Source organism: Lontra canadensis, unplaced genomic scaffold (assembly GCF_010015895.1).
Source record: "Lontra canadensis isolate GAN:19392208 unplaced genomic scaffold, GSC_riverotter_1.0 scaffold10, whole genome shotgun sequence".
Lineage (NCBI taxonomy): Eukaryota > Metazoa > Chordata > Mammalia > Carnivora > Mustelidae > Lontra > Lontra canadensis.
This window is the reverse complement of record NW_022631004.1, coordinates 13,450,844-13,471,123: the sequence shown is the minus strand read 5'-3', so window position 1 is coordinate 13,471,123 and position 20,280 is coordinate 13,450,844. Positions and strand designations below refer to the sequence as shown.

The 20,280-nt window shown below is 41.8% G+C and overlaps 1 protein-coding gene across 11 annotated transcripts in view; it reads left to right on the top strand.

The window, feature by feature from the left end:
• The window catches only part of ADRA1A (adrenoceptor alpha 1A), a 110,359-nt gene that overhangs the window by 7,003 nt on the left and 83,076 nt on the right, over positions 1–20,280 (top strand). Inside the window, exon 2 of one of the 11 annotated variants that reach the window (XM_032855642.1) lies at positions 13,509–13,557. The exons of 9 other annotated variants lie outside the window; for them this stretch is intronic. In XM_032855642.1, coding sequence (XP_032711533.1) covers positions 13,509–13,531 — 23 coding nt within the window. In that variant the 3' untranslated portion in view covers positions 13,532–13,557. Of the gene's footprint in view, positions 1–4,042; positions 4,068–13,508; positions 13,558–20,280 lie in introns of those variants that run through there. One more of the 11 variants, XM_032855643.1, reaches the window with a different exon arrangement.

Sequence of the window (20,280 nt, the reverse complement as noted above, 5' to 3'; positions counted from 1 at the left end):
TTGCACTCCATACAGTGTAGGAGGGTTCCCCTTTCTCGCATCCTCACCTACACCTGTCGTTTCCTGACTTGTTAATTTTAGCCATTCTGACTGGTGTGAGGTGGTATCTTATTATGGTTTCGATTTGTAGTTCCCTGATTCCAGTGATGTGGAGCACTTTTTCATGTGTCTTTTGGCCATTTGGATTAGACCAGCTTTCTTATAGCATGGTAATTCTTTCCAAGAGAGCCAGGACAGACACTGCCAGGCCTTTGAAGAGCTAGAACTGGCCCAGCATCACTGCTGTCTCATTCTGCAGTGAAAACAAGTTATAAGGCCCACACAGGTGCAAGGGAGAAGGACATAGCTTGATGTCCTGATGAGCAACTGGTGAATGCACAGAGGGAGGGAGGGTTATTTTGACCATCTTGCAGCACATCTCTCTCACAAGCATATCAAATAACATTTCTCTTTCCTCTGCTAGTTTTTTATTGAGAATTTCCGATATGCTGGGCTTTATGCCATGCACCAGGTAAAAAGAGTCTGGATCCTCGCCTTCCCGCAGGCTTCTAATCTCTCTGGATCAGATAATATCTGATTAAAAAAACCAAACTGTGTACAGTGAAAAGAATGTAGGTGGTACCATGAAAACATATAGTGTGGATAAGAATGACCCTGATCAGGGAGGGCAGAAAAGGCTTGCTGCAAAGGAGGGCTTGACCTTTGAGCCAAGATGTGCATCATGGGGAGATGCTCGGTGGCTGCAAGGGTGAGGGGTGGGATGGGGGGTACAGAATGGGTCAGGACTCCGAAAAGGTTAGCTGTCTGGAAAATCCTCATGGACATTCCCCCATCTGCTGTGTGTTAATTCTTTCCGCCCATGGTTTCATGATGCCTTTTCTAGAAAACTTATCATTTTTGTTGTGTGTTGAGCATGGGGGCCATGTAGATCTTATTCTTTAAGACATGAATGGAAGGGTTCTCAATAACCTGGTGAGATCTATAGGATGGGTTTACTTTCCACTGACGTTTTCTTCCCCCTAATTTCAGAACAAATTTTTAAGACTATTTGAGACTCCTCTCTTCTTCCCAAACTTGAGGTTGAAAAATCTCAAACACACAGAAAAATTGCAAGAAAGTACGTTGACCACTTGTCTGTCCTTCACTAGATTCACCACTTAACATTTGCTCACACTTGCATTTTCTCTCTCAGTCAGCCTCTGCTCTATCTTGTGGGCGTATGACCCACAAATGTTCCCCCAAGCTCTGAGGCAGTGGGGGAAAGGGGTTGCATTCAGTGAACAAGTCCAAAATCCTTTATCCTTCCTTTGCCACTGGATAGACACAGCCTGTCCCCTTCATGTACTGAAAAAACAAACACACACACAAAAGACAAGACTGTTGGCTGGTATGGCCAGAACGAAGGTGTGTGAGAGAGCTGGTAACGAATGAAGCTGGAGAGAAAGGAACCTGACCAGATAGGCTCTTCGAGCCATTTTATGAGTTTTTGACCAGGAACAAGGGTGACATGACCAAGCCTATATTTCAGACTGTCAAAGGCTTTGTGGAAAGAGGACTGTGGACAGGCCAGTGGGAGACCTTTATACAGGACAGGTGAGCCATGTCCTACCAGGCGCCATCCTTCCCACCTGCGGTGGCAAATAGTTATTTTCGTGAGCTGCTACATAGTTCTGGAATTCCTCCTTGTCATTGCCTCTGGCACAGATTTATGAGAAAACCTTTCTCTGATCACAAATAGTATAAGCAGACTTGGCTTTAAATTAATTCTGGCTCTTTCCACGAGACGAAACTGTCAATGAAGATTTACTGTCATATTCAGAAGAATGTGCTGCAGGCCCAGAAAACATCTAGAATGAGTTCCAACAATGCTTTGAACAATAGCCGACTCTTTCAAATTAGGCTACAGACAGGCAAGTCATTACTTTGAAGGAGACAGCATTTAAGGATGAAAGCTTTGCTATGTTTTCTTGCCCCGTGGTTTCAGGTTCGGATGGGAGGATCCACCTTCCTTGTCTTGCAGGTTCCCTGTATTTTAGTGCTATTTGGTTTGCTCGCTGGAGGCTTGCATCATGGCTTATCATTTTTAAGTTGTATATTTCTTTGCTATTTGAAAAATTTCCCCCTGTATTCTTATAGTCATTTGTATTTTGACTTTTGTAACGCAAAATTGCTTGTCTGCGTTTTCGCTCCTTTTTATAAAGCCATTTATTTTTATTTCTTTTCTATTTGTAAGCTCATTTTATACATTGAAGATATTAATCACTTATTTATAGTATATACTGGGTTGCCAGTTTTTTTCTCATGCTATAACCAGATATTGCTGAGAAAATGTAGCTTCTTTATTTTCCACGAAGTGATGTGATCTTTTTCATGGACTCCATGGAAATACACACACACACACACACACACACACACACACACTTTTAGTCAAATTCAACAAGCTCAGCCTGATCCCATCGTTTAAGCAGCGTCTTTATATCCTTAGTCTCTTTGAAGTAACACAAGCCATACAGATTTGCCTGCTAAGTTGTTGACCAGGTTGAGGGGCTCACACAATCTCCTGGGTATATGGAGAGGAAATTAGGACCCTTGGCTGACAGTGTGATTTTTGGTGTCCTGCTTTGGGGAGGATGGTATAGTCTAGTGACTAAGCACTAGTTGTCCTCTGATGAGTCTGAGGCTGTTCGTTGTGGCCCATTGTCCCGCTTGATGACCCAGGGAATCACTTTGTCCCTAGAGCCCCCCGTGATCATCTCTTGCTCCTGAGCTAAAATCCTCCACAATGTTTCACCCCTGATCCCTTGAGAGACATGGAGATCCCCATGAGTTCCTTCCACACCACACACACTACATGACACCACACCACACACACCACACCCCACACGCCATACACACCACAGTACACCACACTACACACACCACATATACCACACCACACCACACACATCACACACACCATACCACACTGTACCACACAGCACCACACACCATACCACATCACACCACACACACTATACCACACCATACACACACCACACCATACCACACCACACAAACCACACCACACACCACACCGTACCACACCACACAAACCACACCACACACCACACACATACCACATACACCACACCACACATACCACACCATACTGTACCGTACCACACCATACTGCACATACCATACCACACCATAGATACCACACATAACATACCATGCCACACACAGCACACACACCGCACCACATCACACTAGCGTTTTGACCAGGTTTGCTCTCTGCCCAGCTGTGCCGGCTATAACTTTCACGGTGTGGTAGCTGTCATGTGGCATCTCCCAGATACCCAGAATGGAGAGTGGGAAAAATAACCTTCACTCCCACCTTTGTCTTAAATGCCCCGAGGTCCTTGTTGAGAGGGGAGCTCAGAACACCAAGCTGCCTCTTTTCACTACCTTCTTCCCCTTTCCCCCCCACAGTCCACCTGTAGAAGGTAGATGGGGAAGACATTCCCTTCCTTTTTTCTGGCTAAATAGGACATTCCTCTGAACCATGTCTTTTTCCTTCCCAGGGTGGCATCCACCTTCTGTGGAATGGCAAATGGATTTCAAACAGAGAGACAGAGAGGTTTACTAAAAAGGGAATAAAGATGAGGAGTATTTAATAATATAATTCTTGCATGTATTTAGCAACTATGCTTTCCATTGTTCTTTTTTCACATTTTATTATTTTTGTGGTTTTTGCAACTATATGGACATTTAACATTTTTTATGTGGTCACATATTTTAATCTAATTCTTTATGAATTGTGCCTTCCTGAGGATGCTTGGAGAGATGTTCCCCAATGCCAGTTAGATAACCTCTGTTTTCCCCCTGTTCTTTTAGGGCATCATTTGTCATCCAACTGAAATTTATTTTTGTACTTTGGTCAGTGATGTCTAACCGTATTGATTTTGATGGTTAGCCAGATATTCTTTTATTTTTTAAGCCAGGTGTTCTTTTTTTGTTTTTGTTCTTTCTTTTTTAAAGATTTTATTTATTTATTTGACAGAGAGATAGAGAGAGAACACAAGTAAGCAGAGTGGCAGGCAGAGGGAGAGAGAAGCAGGCTTTCTGCTAAGCAGGGACCCCGATGCGGGGCTCGATCCCAGGACCCTTGGAACATGACCTGAGCTGAAGGCAGACACTTAACCAGCTGAGCCACCCAGATGCCCTTAAGCCAGATGTTCTTAAAAGATTTAGTGAATAATCTATCCTTTCCTGTCTTACTTGGAAAACCACCTTTGTTATATTAAAAAGAATCTTGGGACTCCCACTTCTGTTCCATAATTTACATCTCTCTGCTCTAGTATTGGAGCCACACTATTTTTTTTTCATTTAAAAATTTTTACTCTTTTTTTATTGAGTATGGTTGACATATAACATATAATATTTGTATTTATGACATAAATATCATACTTATCATATAGTATGTTTATATTTTTATGTATAATATATAACATAATTTTATATATGATATTAGATTATAGTAAATATCATGTATATTTCAGATGTACATCACAGTAATTTGACAGTTCTGTACACTATTTTAGTTATTATGGTTTCATAATACATTTTAACATTTTTTGGTTTAAGGCCCCTGGATGAAAATTCTTTTTCAAAATTATCTTGTCCATCCTTGCACATTCCTTTTTCCAGAAAAACCCTGTCCACCACCAACCCACACCACACACAAATCCTGTCACATGTTAATCATAAATTTTTAGGATGTATAGATTAATTTGAAAAGTGACATTTTTATCATGCTGAGTCCTCCTGTTAAGACTTATGACATGTCGCCCCATTCATTTCCCTGGCTACTTTTGAACTATTGTTTACACTTTACTTTTCATCACACTTACTAACATGTTCTAGAAAACTACTATAGTAGATTTAGGAAGTGCTGCTTTGGTAGTTCAACGTTAGATTTAGCACTCATTGTTGGTTTTAGATCAACACACGTCATCATATCAAGGCAGTATCTTTCTATAGTTTATAGAAACATCTTATCAAAACTGAATTTTAATTTTATCCAATGCTTCTTTTTTGCTACCCATCACTACCCCCTTTTTTCTTTGACACTGTTCTGATAAATTTTATTTCATAATATTAACCTATCTGTGTATTCTTGGATTAAATTCTATCTTGATCCGTGGCATTTTCCTTTTTTATTCTGCTGCATTATACTAAATGTCTTATTTCTGGATTGCATCTGTATTTCTATGTAAAGCGAATGTATTGTTTTATTTTATTGTGGTGTGTTTGTCACATTTTGGTATCAAGTTTATGTTAACATCATAAAGTCAACTGTGACACTTCCCATTTTTTTTCTACAATCTGTAACAGTTTAAATAGCATAAGAATTATGTGTTCTTTGAAGGTTTGAAAGAACTTGCCCATAAAACATTTGGGCACAGCTCCTTTTATGGATGCAATTCTTGGAGACTGGTTTCTATTTCTTCCATGGATAGTGGTCTATTCTGATTGTCAGATTTGATAATCTTTGTTTTCTTATTTTCCATTTTCCTTCTCATTGAGGCTTAACATTTTCACATAGAATTCTACAGGAAATTCTTTAATTTTTCATTTCTATCTTTCTCATTTCCCACATCATGTGCTTATGCTTTCTTCTTTCTGTCTTCATTAAGATATCCCAGAAGATTGTCTGACTTACTAGTTTTTTTCAAGAAACCCATGTCCTGGACGTATTGATCCTTTTAATCTGTGTTCCAGTGCAATAATTTAATCTTTAGAAATTTCTTTCTTTTACTTTTTCTGGTTATATTTGGCCCTTTTTTTATACCCTTGCACAGAATGTCTGCTTCATGTATTTTCATTCTTTCTCATCTAAGATTCAAAACAGTCAAAGCTGTACGTTTTCCTTCATGCAGGCTTGGGCTCTTTGCCCTCTGTGTTGCCAAGCAGTGCTCTCATTTAGTTGCTCCGATTTCCCCTTTCAATGTTCCCTTTGTCCTGTATAGATATAAGAGGATTCGTTGCAGTGTTCTTGCTGTTAGTTACTTTGAAAATAATTGGTGTTTTTAAATGCCTCACTTCTAAAAATCAATTTCAGATTTACTACATTGTGGTTAGAAAACGTGAACTAAATAATTTCTAGCTTATGGAATTCATTGAGGTTTTCTTTGTGCCTTAACATATGATCAATAATCAGCATATTTAATAGATTCCTGTTTAATAGGTACTTGTTAACTAAACTTGAATAGTGACATTTTTAAGATCTTCCTAATTTACTATTCTTTATCTTTATCCATCATCTGTTTTCTTTGTCAAATATTGAGGGAGGTATGGTTAAATCATCCTACAGCTACTGGGAATAACTCTCCAATTATTCTTATATTTTTAACAGGTTTGCTTTATATATGTTGATGCAGTTGCTTGATACTTCAAACACTGAGTCGCTAATATCTTCATTAAAGACAGACTTTTTGTCCTATTTATTTTTCCTTGATGTGCACATTTTACAAAATTAATACTGTAATCTTTAATTTGGTTTTGTTTGCATTTGCCCACATAGTGTTGTCTGTCTTTTTCTGTACCGGCTTGTGTATTTTGCATCACATAGATTTTTTTATAGTGTACGCATCTGATTTGGGTATTTGTCTCTCAGTAAGGATTTAACTAATTTCCAGCAATTTCAGCAGATATATTTGGTTTGATGTTCGTCTTCTTGCTTTATGCTTTCTGGCTTTATATTTGCTTCCTTTTCTTTGTTTTCTGTCTCTTGCAAATTGGACTATTTATTTTCTTTGTTTTTTAATTCTGCAGTGTTTTGGAAAAGTTGTCTCCCAGTTTTATTTCTACAACAAGTTATCCTAGAGCTTTTCTTTTTTTTCAAAAGCATTTTTTAAACCTTCAGTTCTTTCTTACCGCAACTTCTATCAGTCACCTTTGCCCATGTAAGGGAAGCTAAGGTTAGCATGCTTGGATTTTCTTTTCTTCCTGAAACTCACATCTTTGGGTTAATGAAATTTCACATTTAAATTTAGATTATTGCTATTAAATGATTGTATCAACTACCCTGCTTTTGTGTCTTTCTATAATTTAATTTAGTAATACTAATTGCCCTCCTGTTATATACTGTGATTTACTCACTCATGAGCTCAGGATTTTGCTCTATCTAACATGTGGAACTCTGGCCTGTTTTTGTAAATAAAGTTTTATTGGAACACATCCACGCCCATTGGCTTACAAATCGTTCACACCTGCTTCTATGCTACAGTGGTGACAAACTTGAGGAGTTGCTACAGAGCCTTCATGGTTCACAAGGTTTAAAATATTTACTATTATCCTAAAGCAGAGTATAACACCAAATAAAATTTTACCAATGAAGACATATGCAAAACACATTTTCTAAGCCCTTACATGTCTGAGCCTGAACACACAAACAGCACCTTCTCTGAGTAGAGAACTTGAATTATATACATATATTTCTTAATTTTGAAATATTGTAAGTACTCTTTTGTTTCTTGGTATTTAACACTTTATAAATGACTTGAGGTCAACTTGAGTTGCAGATAGAATTTTTTTTCCCAGTCAGATTTTAAAAAATGTCTCCTGGAAATTTTTGGTTTGGGGTAATATTCATTGCTGTTGCCCGGAACCCACTGCACATTTTTTTGTCCTGAATTTAAAGACTGCTTCTTCAGTGCTCACTTCCTCTGTTTCGCTTTTCCCCTTGGAATTCATTGTAGTTCCTGTGTCATCCTCCTTTTCCTTTTGCTTTCCCCTCTCATGTTAGTCTCCTTTTCAGCTGTCTTTCTCTGGCTTCCATTCAAGTTTCTCACGTTTGTGTTCCATTTTACTGAGTTAGTCTCAGGAATGTCCAGTCTCCTCCACATTCTCTCTGCTCCACTCGACTTGTTTGGCACATTGTTGTCTCGTCATTCTTGCCTACACTGACTTTATAAACCAAAAAGCTCCTTATGTCCCATTGCAGTGCAACTGAGAAATTTTCTTCCATATTACTCTCTGAAAGGTGGGCTTTTGCTCGGACTTCTCAGAGGCACCTCATACACTGAACAGCTGAACCTATCATGTGAACAGTAATCCTTCTCTTTTTGTTCAACCTCATTAAGGATGACCTGAAAATAAAATAAGAACTGTGCTCTGAGTAGAACCGGATGGGTCCCTGTGCCCATCTCTCAGACCCAGATTAAGGGAAGAAGGAAAATTTTGTCTTTGTTGTAGTTTAAGTTTGCCAGGGTACAGACCTCTCTATCCACAGGGAGCCAAGAAGGAGATAGAAGGAAAAGGTTTCAGTTTTATTTAGCAGTTTGTCCTGTTTCCTTGGCCCAGAGGGTTCGGTGGCATCTTCTCCTTGTGGCATGACAAGGAAATCTGGGATCTTTCTGGGATCCACGTCCCTAAAAGCCTTCCTTTACTTGTCTGTGGAGCTTGCTTCAGAGAAGCGAGGGGCTTCCCACCCTGTGGGAACCTCAGCATTGTATTCTTCTCAGAAGCTTGGGTACAGTTGAGATTTGTCTTTGAAAAACTACCCCTGAGTCTGCCTGTGTCCCCAGAGTCATTATTCAAACCCCCTGGGTGTGTCACTAAGCAACGACTGGGAAACATCTTACCTTTAACCTCTTTTCTTGAGATAAACTGAGGACTTAACAGTCCTTCATTCAGGCTGCCTTGTGACCAGTCTGTAGTTCCAGAAATTTCTCAGAGGTTCTGGCTTAGATGTTGCCTTTCCCTCATGTCTTTCAGCAGCGATGTAAAATGTCATCTATGCTCTATTCTTTTAGCTTTACTAAGAACTTAGAAAGGGGATGAGGAAGTTCAGCTTGACCTTGACTGCCGTCACCTCATCGGCTCAGGTACCTCTCATGTTGATACCAGAATGGAAAGCAGAAATGAGAATAACCCGATGTATGACCATTTCCTTTGGTGCCATGGAAACTTGTGGTTCCAGGCAAGGCAGGAGGAGGAAGATACCCATGGGGCTGGACAGTGGCAGAGCCCCTGGATCATCCCGTAAGCTGAACCTTCTCTTGTGGCCCTGACCATATGAGGTTTAGATGGAATCAAGTGAAGAGTTAACAATCCTCTTCCTAGAGAGAAAGAGATGAAGTAGTTTATGTAGCTGACGTGGTAGGTAGTTCCCTTAGTCACTCCAGGCTGCTGTAACAGGATACCACAGACCAGGTGTCTTAAACAACAGACATATTTCTTACAGTTTTTGAAGCTGGGAAGTTCAAGATCATGGTGTAGCATGGTCAGGGGCTTGGCCTCCTCCTGGTTCACAGATGGCCAGTGTCTTACTGTGTCCTCACGTGACAGACCAAGGTCAAGCTCTGGTCCCTTCAGCTCCTAACAAGGGCACCAATCCCCTCATGGGGACCCCACCCTCATGGCCTCATCTAACCCAAATCACCTCCCAAAGGTCCCACCTCCAGGGACTTTCACACTGGGGTTAGGACTTTATCATATGAATTTGGAGGAGGACACACACACATTGAGTTCATAGCAGTGGTGCTGACATGCCATTGATTACATCAGTTTAATTCCCAGAACAAGCCCGTATGGTAGAAGTTGTGTGCTCATGTAGGGATACAGAAAGTCAGGCACAGCAGACGTGGACTGATGTCTTGAAGGAGCTCCTTGGCTGCCTTCTCCAGAAGTGGGGAAAGTGATCTGGCCATGAGTTAAAAGTCTGGGTTTCAGTTCCTCATTGGCAGGAAAGGGGACTTGTGTAGGGCCAGTGACTTTCAGACTTCTCAGCTTCAGAACTCTTTGTTCACATGAAATCAGATGAAACTCCAGCTTCACAAAGTGGTACTGGTGGGTGGGACGAAGCAGCCAGGGGACCAGGGTTCTGGACCTCCTGCCTCGCCTCCCTGAGAGCGGCCATTGTGTGTGTGGGGGATGTTGCTCTCTGTGCTAACAGTGTCTGATTTCAGACTCAGTAGAGGGTGTCCGAGGAGGTTCTGGAAGGAGTTAGGTCTGCATTTTCAAAGGAGAAGGAGGGAAAGTTGACAAAGGGCACATCAGCTGTCATTATTCTGGAATGCTGGCAGAGCCGTAGTCTTTGCCCAAAAAGGGTTTGAAAAGGGAACGTTGCACACTAACTTTCTTTCTTTCTTTTTTTTATGTGCTGTCCACATTTAGCTTATTGCCAGACCATGTAGTTGCCAGTGAGAAACCTGTTGTTTACAAATTGATCACGTAGTTGATCCCTTATAACGAGAGAGGTTTCTGGAAGCTTCCTTACAATCGACAACCGTGTTGTTTTATTTTTTTTTAAATGATTTCACTGTCGTTAAGAGATAACTTAAGGACAGGCTCAGAAGTGGATTCTTTTAAAGGAGACTCTGGGAGAAAGTAAAATCCCAGAAGAACAAACTGTCCTGCAGAAGTCAGTTCTCAGCCCGGGGTAACTTTGCTCCCTAGGGACGTGTGGCACCGTGTGGCAGCGTTTTCGGTTGTCACGGTATCCCAAGCGGGCTGGGAAGCGCTGTTGGCATCTAGTGGGCTGCTAAACCTGTCACAGCGCCCAGGACAGCCCCACCACATGGCGGTACCCAGCCCAAAATGACAACCGTGACAGGCCTGAGGAACTCTGCTTTTTATTCCAGGAATTCCTAGAATCTGTCCACATCTTTAGAAAAGCACAACACCAATTTCAGTTATCACTCAGAGTCTTTTCAGTGTGTTTCCTACATCCTGGCTAGTCATTCCAAAAAAACTGTTAAGGTTTCCATATGGCTAAGGTTTCTCAGGAGCTAATAATTGTCTAACCACTGTTTTTGAGGTAAAATTCACATAACATAAAATTCACCATTTTAATCATTTTACAGTGTATGATTCAGTAACATTTAGTACATTGACAATAATGTGCAACTGTCCCACTATCTGCTTCCAAAACATTTTCACCCTAAAACAAAACCCTGTACCTATTAGCAGTCACTCCTCATCTCCCCCATCTCAAGCCTCTGGCAACTGCCCGTCTGCTTTTCCCTGACTGGATTTGCCGAATCTCAGTAGTACAAATAAAAGGAAACATGTACTATTTGGCCTTTTTGCCTGGCTTCTTTTACCTAGCATGTTTCAGGCTTCCTCCATGTTGTAGCACAGACCAGTTCTTCACTCCTTTTCATGACTGAATCATATTTCATCGTGTGGATGCCATATTCTATTTATCCCTTCCTCAGTCGAGGGACATTTGAATCGTTTCTGCCTCTTGGCTCTTGTGAATAGTGCTGCTATGAATATTCATGCAAAAGTTTTTGTTTGAACACCTCTTTTCAGTTCTTCTCAATGTATATGTAAGAGTAGGATCTCTGGATCATATGGTACTTCTATATTTAACTTATTGAGGAATAAAAAAAAATGTTTTCCACAGCTTTTGCCCCATTTTGTGTACCTCCCAGCAATGGATGAGGGCTCCAGTTTCCTCACATGCTCACCAATACTTATTTTCCTTTCTTGCCTTTTAATTATAACCATCCCAGTGTATGTAAAGTCGTATCTCCTTGTGGTTTTATTTTGCATTTCCTTCACAATTATTGAGGTTAAACATCTTTTCATGTACCTATTGGCCATTTGCATATATTCTTTAAAGCAATTTCTGTTCAAGTCCTTTGCCCATTTCTAAATTAAGTTGTCTTTTTGTTGTTGTAGGAGTTCTTTATATATTCGAGATACTAGACCCTTATCACATTAATATGATTTGTATATATTTTCTCACATTCTGTCTGTGGGTTTCCCTTTCACTTTCTTGAGAGTGTCCTTTGATGCACAGATGTCTTTCATTTTTATGAAGTCCAGTCTATCTGCTTTTTCTTTTGTTATTTGTGTTTTTGGTGTCATAGCTAAGAAAACATTTCCTAACTCCAGGTCACAGAGACTTATATCTCTGCTTTCTTCTAAGAGCTTTATAGTTTCAGCTGTTATGTTAGGATTTGGACCCATTTTGAGTTAATTTTTATATTTGGTGTGAGTTAAGGTTCCAGTCATTCTCAAGTGTGTGGAAATCCAGCTGCCCAAGAATCACTTGTTGAAGAGACTTTTTCCCCTTGCACCCTTGTCAACATTCAATTAATAATCGATACTTGACTCCTTTCTGGGCGCTTAATTCTCTTCCATACTCTCTACATGTCTGTTATCCTAATACCAGTACCACACTGTGTCGATTACTGTACCTTTGTACTAAGTTTTGAAATGGCTATCCACTATTTTTTACATTTCCTGAAGTTTAATGAACTCTTTCAAAAATACTACCTCTTTTTTAAAGAACTACACAGACTAGTAGAGGTACACAATTTCTTTGGAATACCTAAGTTCAAAAACTCTGAAGATGCAAATGTTCTACATTACCAATTTGGGGCCCCAAACCTAACTTGATCTGAACTCATCTGGCAGAGAATGCAATCTGCACTCAATGTGAATCTATAGATTTTATGAGACCTATGAAAATCTAGATTTCAGAATATAGAACATAGTATACAGATTTTTTAATAGATTTTTATATTCACACATTAAGTTGTAGAAAGATTATGTGTTTGATGTGGACAATCTAATCCACAAAGTGGATATCCAAGAAGTGGATTCTTTTTGATATGGACCCACACCCTTCTGGTGGCAGTGTCTGGCATACAATATACAGACCATAGAATCTTTATAAAATCTGAAAAATCCTGAATTCCAAAACTCACGTACTCCAAAGGTTTTGGAAAAGTCTTATCTCCTTCTGAACATCTCATGATGCTCAGAACTCTGATGATATTCTGTCTTTGTTTAGAAAAACAGGAGGAGAAACAAAGAAGCACGTGTTTTATGTGACTAATATTCATGGCACAACCAATCTGTGTTAGTCAGTGTGTTAGGCATTTTATCTACTCTGTCTCATTTACAGTTTTTCAAAGCATAGGTCCTGTGGGGAAAAATAACAAAGTGACCCTTGGCCGTGAAAAGTTGGGAGTGGTTTTTCTGAGCCTCTTTCTATTAACAGGAGGAAGTGAAAAGAGAGGCTTTGTCCGGAATTCAAGGTCCTGCTTAGCTCCTGTTGGTGGGAAACCAGAGTGGTTTCCTCCTGTGGTTGGGTGGCCTCTGTCTTCTCTGGCCTCTGTATGAGGACTGCTTTTTTCCCTTTTACAGTTTCATTCGGCCTCATCATTCCAGAGAGAAAGCAGACTTTCCATGATTCCTTCTCACCTCTGTGTGGCTCTGTGCAGCCATCATGGGCTGTTTGTGACTTCCAGATGATTGTTTTCCTTCAGATTAGTTAACACAGCCTGGAATTTTGCCCTTTTAGGAGTGCTTCTGGTTTAAATATTGGCCTTCAAGATCATTCTCTAAAATGAAATGGTTAGGTCATCCATGACGTACATGCATTCTGTGTCTGGAACATCAAACCCTACATCCTTAGCCCATTGTTCAAGTGGCATTTTATTTAACTTTGTAGTTCCCTTGTAAAGTTATAATGCGGTGTTTTTATCCTTATTTTACCTTCCCAGGAAATGAGGCTCATAAAGGTTAAATCGTCTATCCAGTGACACCAAACTAGTAAGTAACAGAGATCTGTCATGATTTTACCTCTGTATTCTATAGCATAACTTCCCCAATAGAAGCACATTAATTGGGGCACCTGGGTGGCTTAGTCGGTTAAGTGTCTGCCTTCAGCTCAGGTCATGGTCCCGGGGTCCTGGGACCGAGCCCACGTCAGGCTCCTTGTTCAGTGGGGAGTCTATTTCTCCCTCTCCCTCTTTGTTCTATCTCACTCTCTCTCTCTCTGTCTCGCTCTTTCTCAAGTAAATAAATAGAATCTTAAAAAAAAATCATGTTGATTATGTGGCATAAGAAACATTAACTGTGGCCACCATCTACAGGAGACAGTAGAGAATCTTACACTCTGTACCCTGATCTGTCATGATTAGCTCATATGATAAGAAGGGAAGAAGTAGGCAAATGAGAGAATTAAAGCTGGAAAAGGTGAGGACAAATGGAGGAGAAGAGGAGGAGGAAGGGGAGCACGGAGTAAATTATTAACAAAATGGGTTTAATGTTCACTGAGTTCTTGGGTAGTTTCATGTCCAGTTCTTACCCTGAATTTGCTGATGAGTCTAGAAGTGTTTATGAAGTGCAAAGCATCTACCACATTCTCGGTTCTGAGCTAAGTCTGATGGAGGTTACTGAAGAAGACGACTCACTGCCTTGAGGTCTTATTGGGGAGAAAAGGTTAAACCCCGAAACAATAGTTATCAGGACAAGATAACATTCTTATAACTGCCCTACCAGGTCAGGGGCAAAGTGTGTGAGGCAGGGCTTGGGAATCTCTGGCCTTCCAGAGAAATGGGAAGTAGAGGAAGGGAGTCTTCAGCTGGATCATGAAAGGTAGGATTTGAAAAGCCAAGCATCAAGGCAGGAGTAAGCATGCCATGTTCATGTGCTAGGGAACTGGCCCGCCTGGAAAGGGTGGTTGAGTGTGTGTGTGTGTGTGTGCGCGCGCACGTGTGCGTGCTTGCTCATGTGCATACAGAGAGAACCACGGATGACAGCATGACCGGGCTTGATGGCACTGTGTTCTCCTGGGTGGTTTTCAGACAAGGATATGGGTCTTGGAGCAAGAGAGTGTGGGGAGGTCCTGTGGGTCTGGTAAGGCAGGGAAGTGACATGGTAGAGTAGTGTTAGTGATGGCAAGATGTGTTGAGGTGAGAGACACAGCTGACTGTGTAGGTTGGAATGAGGAGCTGAACGGGGCGTGGCCATGAGACACAGGGGTGATCCAGGGGTGGTGCAGAGAGCAGGGATACTTCCAGGTAGAGTCAGTGGGAACCCGAGGCTGCTTTTGAGGAATTGGGATCAACAAAATGTAGCATTTGAGTTTTTTGGGTTTTTTTTAAAGATTTATTTATTTATTTTAGAGAGATTGTGCCCCAGGTTAGTGGGGGGTAGGGAGCAGAGGTAGAGAAAGAGAAAGAGAGAGAATCCCAAGCAGACTCCTCGCTGAGCATGGAGCCTGATGCGGGGCTTGGTCTCAGGACCCTGAGTCGAAAACAAGAGTCAGATGTTTAACAGACTGAGCCACGCAGCGTGCGTGGAGCATTTGAGTGTGGACAGAGATGCTAGGAGGAAGAACATGTCCTGGAAGGCCTTCGGTTTTGACCAGATTCCGCCTGAAATCATGGTGCTTAAGTGAAAGCTTCTAGAACTGTGATATTCACTATGGTAGATGCAAGCCACATGTAGTGAATTAAATGTGAGTTAAATTCAAGGAACTAACAGAGAATTATAAATCGAGTTTCTCATTCAGACTAACAACATTTCAGATGCTCATTAGCTACATATGATGAATGGCCACCTTTCTGGACAGGGTGGGCACGGAACTATTTCCATCATCTCAGAATGTCCAGTTGCACAGGACCAATGCAGAGGTCAGTGGTGAATATCTGTCTTTGGGTGTGTGGGCCGCTCTGGAGACGGGAGCAGGGAACCGGTGACGCTAAGTCAGGGGGTCATCTGGCAAGGAGGAGGGCCTGCGTCTGGATTCTAGGACATGTATGAAGTCGGGAGAAAGAGGCAGAAGGAGAACAAACAAACATTGCCTGGGGTTTCGGAAAAGCAGAAGACTCAGCATAGCATAAAATCCTGGCATCCGAAAGGGAGAAAATGTCAGTGAGGAGGGAGTGGTGCCAATGTCAGTTGCTGCAGAAAAGTCAAGGAGAAAGAGAACCAGGGGGAAAAGAATTGCGTTTGGTAATCTGAGGTCGTCGGTGACCTATGAAACTTGAGGGACAGTGAGGCAGAGATGTCCTCGAATAGGAACGCCACCGGCTTCCTATGAGGCTGCAGCTGGCGTCTGGGGCCTGGAAACGGTCTTGGTCTCCGTGTCGGTGGAGGGGTGGGGGTGAGAGCTTGTTAAGGGAGGAGTACGGGGAAGAACATAGGGTGGGGAGCAGAAGGGAGAGGAGTGAAGGAGACCGAGGGTCATCACCAAGGGCTTCGTGGTCAATCATTGCTTTTTTCTCCAAGAAAAGGAAGATGGGGACAAAAGAAGAGGGAATCATCCAGGGCTGGTCAAGAGGATTAGAACAGGGTTCCCTTGAGAATCAGACGCCCTTAGGATGGCATAAGAAAGGAGTATAAAGAGAGGGGTTCAGTTTGGGGGGGCTCAGGGATGCGCCTCAGGGGAGATATGGGCGGCTTGTGGCCACTTTGCCCTGAGATGGAACAGTCACTAGAAGCCAGAGAATGCATCAGCTTGGTCTGTTCGCTTTTCCTCTCCCGTCTTCCTCACCACCCTGCTACTGGATTCTTCCTTTTGGTTGACTTGATTTTGGTTTTTTGTTTTTTTTCCTAATGCATCAGACCTTCACATTTTTGTATAGTGTTATTACCTAGTTTTCTAGATTTCTCTAAGACTGTTGCAGCTATACACAGCGTGTATTGTTTGCCCGTGTCTGTGTCATCTCTTTAGGATTATAAGGACAAGGGCAGGCTCTTTTTTCCTTGTGCTGTACAAGGCTCATGATATTACTGTGAACATATCGGTAGTGAATTCAGTACTGTTTCATTATAAAGACCAGTAATTATACTTATATTTGAAGAGCTGCTTTTAAACATAGATGTATACAGTTGAATGTATAGTTTCTGTGAGTGCCTGTATGCACGGGCCACACCACTGACCCAAGATAATCCGTCCTCCTGGGTTTAAGTTTTAGTTTACAGTGTGCTGATAAGAAATGCTTTGCATGCATCATCTTATTTAATCCCTGCAAACCAGAGAGGTGGATATTCTGATTGTCATTTCTGAGATGAGGCAATCATGGCAGAGGCTGGTTAAGTCAGTCACCCGGGGTCATGCGGCAAGTGTGAGTGGCAGAGTAGAAATTGCAACCTGGCTCTCTCCGGCACCCAATCTCTTGTCCTTAATGTCCTCTGTTCTCAGGCCAGTACTCTAAAGTGACCGCCTGCTCCTGCTGCAGTGACTCGCTTGGCCACAACTGTGAGCATGCCCACATAAGGACGTGTTTGCACTCTGGAGCCGTAATTCTCCTCTCGTTCCAGAGAGGTGGAAAATGATCATGGGGAAGTAACAAATAACACCTCTTGGTGTCAGCCCAGCCTTCACGGGGGACAAGATGCTTTAGCAACTCTTCCAAAGTATCCAAGACAAAACTTGACCTTTAAGCAGTTTCTCCATTTAGAGTTAAATTTGTCTTCAACAAATATGGTTTGAATAAATCAAGACCTCCTGTTTTAGCTATTTAACTGGGAAGGTAAAATTTCCAATCTGATTTAAAATTTTTTCTTTTGCCAAATTCCACAGGGGGGAAAAAAGGAATGCTAAAGTTCAGGATAAAAAGAAACTTCCCAGGAAGCACATGGGTACAAACCATAGCTGTGGTCATCATAAATACCACTTTTACTTTCCAAACTAAAGTCTGGGTTTCCATGGTAACTGTTTTTAACAAACCCAGCTGGTTTGCATCGTGGTGTGTGTGTGTGTGTGTGTGTGTGTGTGTGTAGAAGCCAGTGGAGCAGGACCTGGCTATGTTACAGAGCTCAGGTGTCAATATCAGATGGATCTCCTGGGACCATTTAGAAACCAGATAGAAAAAACTCCATGCAACATCTCTCCCACCCAACCGCTACCTTCCAAACCTTTGCACTTTGCTACTGTCCTGTTCACATGCCCAGAGCTTCCCAAAGCCTGCCATTCTCGCAGAGGCAAACTATAGGTTGCATCCAACTGTGACTTTGATGTCTAACTGTGTGCATTGGAAGGGAATTAGAACTGCAGGCTTTTGATTTACTAATGTTGCATCCATCAGAATGTTCTTGGGTAATAGCGTTTCATAAGGGTCAGAAGGCAGACTTGACAGTCCCGGCCAAATGCAAACTGGAGAAATTGCATCTTGCCTTCCGGTGACTCACCCAGGCTTCCAGATGGAAGTGATTTCCCAAGGTCACGGCAAAGCTCAGTGCAACGGTGTCTCTCGTGTGGCGAACATATGGTGTGATGGCGTAGGTCAGGACTTCTTTTCCTGTTCTCACCCTTGACTTTGGCAGGGTCAGCCTGCCCCTGAGAACTTCTCTCCAATCATGGGAGACTCTCAGGAGCAGTGTGTGCCTCTCCTCTCCCCCATGTCCTTCTCACTACACCCCCCTTCAAAGCCTTGCTCCTGTGTTCAGTGAAGGGAACGAAGGAAGAAATGCACCTCCTTCCACTAACTCATTTCCATTTCTTAAAATAAATCCCAGCTTTCCTCTTCTGGGAAGCCACCCCAGAGTGGACTGGGATCTCAAAATATCATTTATTTACTTTATGCAAGAAATTTATTGAGAGCCTTCTGGGTGGCAGACACAAGTGGACCCTGACTTCGAGGTGGAGACCAACAGATCACGGAGCCCAATACAGGGTCATGATAAATACAAAGGCACAGTTGGAAGATGTTGGTTTTCCATTCTGGGGGGCAGGATGTCAAAAGGTTTCCTGAAAGGAGCAACCTGATAACATGAACTATAGGCTGCTCACACTATTAATACATACATTCCATAATGCTAGCATGGGCTTTATTGAACATGTATGCGTGCAAGTCTGTCTTGATACCTCCCTAGATCATCAAAATCTCGAGTGCAAACACCCGATCTTTATTTTATTAGACAAGGCTCCGTGTCTGACTTACATAGAATAGAGCTGAGAACATAGCAAGGGGCATTGTGGCCTTCACTCTGCCTTCAGAAACAAAGAACAGATTGGAGGTGGCTTATGTGAGTGGGTGGCCTTGTGCAGAGAGCTGGGTGCTGCATTCAGGTGGAGCAATGGATTGACAGTGACATCCAAAAGTGACGCAATAGTCTACGCCCATACCACCCTGAACGTGCCAGATCTTGTTTGATCTCAGAAGCTAAGCAGGGTCAGGCCTGGTTAGTACTTGGATGGGAGACCAAAAGTGGCACAATAAGGAATTGGCACACAAGACTTGTATCTTCAGCCATCTGTCTTATTTTCCACCATTTCTTTTTTTTTTAATTTTTTATGTTATGTTAGACACCATACAGTACAGCATTAGTTTTTGATGCAGTGCTCCATGATTCATTGTTTGTGTGTAACAGCCAGTGCTCCATGTAATACATGCCCTCCTTAATACTCATCACCGGGCTAACCCATTCCCCCCCACCCCTAAAACCCTCAGTTTGTTTCTCGGAGTCCATAGTCTCTCATGGTTCATGTCCCCCCCCAGATTTCTCACCTTCATTTCTCCCTTCCTTCTCCTAATGTCCTCCATGCTATTCCTTACGTTCCATAAGTAAGTGAAACCATATGATAATTGTCTTTCTCTGCTTGACTTATTTCACTCGACATAATCTCCTCCAGTTCCATTTGTGTTAATACAAAAGCTGGTAGTCATCCTTTCTGGTGTCTGAGTAATGTTCCATTTCTTTGATAGTAATGGCACCTGCGTCGTAGCTATATGGTTTTAGACTTTGGAGTTACCCTGGTTTAGAAGGATGTCTTTTGAGGGTTCACACTTGCTTACTGTTTGAGTCTTCTTTCCAGGCCTCAAATCTTCATGAGCAGAATGGTAGGTTTGGCTTAGATGATTGTCTCTAAGACTTTGAGTTGTATTCTACAGGCCTAACCTGAGTCGGTCTTACTCATCCTTGAATCCTCAGGTCCTAGGTACTGAATAAATATCCACTGAATTAAATTAAAGAGATTCAAAATCCAGTTCTACATGTGAAGTGAAGAAACTGCTGTCAATGTAGAGTGCAAAGAACCTGATCAAATTTGTATGAATGGCAGAACCAAGGGTTTGGGTTTTCTCCCTGCCACAGACCCTCAGAAGGAGGATGGCATCAAGTGACTCACTTGGATCTTCAAGCTGAGCCTGCTTTGCTTTCTCAGAGGTACCTTCAGGCAAAGACTGGCCTGGGCCTCATGTTGTTAAATATTTAAATAGAAAAGGAAAAAAAAAATTCAGTTATCCAAAGTACTAAAATGTGGTCTTGTAAACTTAAGAAAGTCTCCAAGGGTCTTTTGGTGCCAGAGAAGAAAACATGGCGTGGAACATCTGTATGATTGAACGCCTGTCCTGGTTTGTACTTGGTTGCTTGGCTTAACTTTACACAGTCCTGAGAAACAGGAGTCTTGTGATCAGTATAGACAGCCAACTGGGACAACTTAAGCCAAAAAAAAAGAAAAAAATTGAATTGTCCTAATTGTATGTGGTAATGTTTCAAGTGACTTAAAGATGATTCTTTTTTTTTTTTTTAAAGATTTTT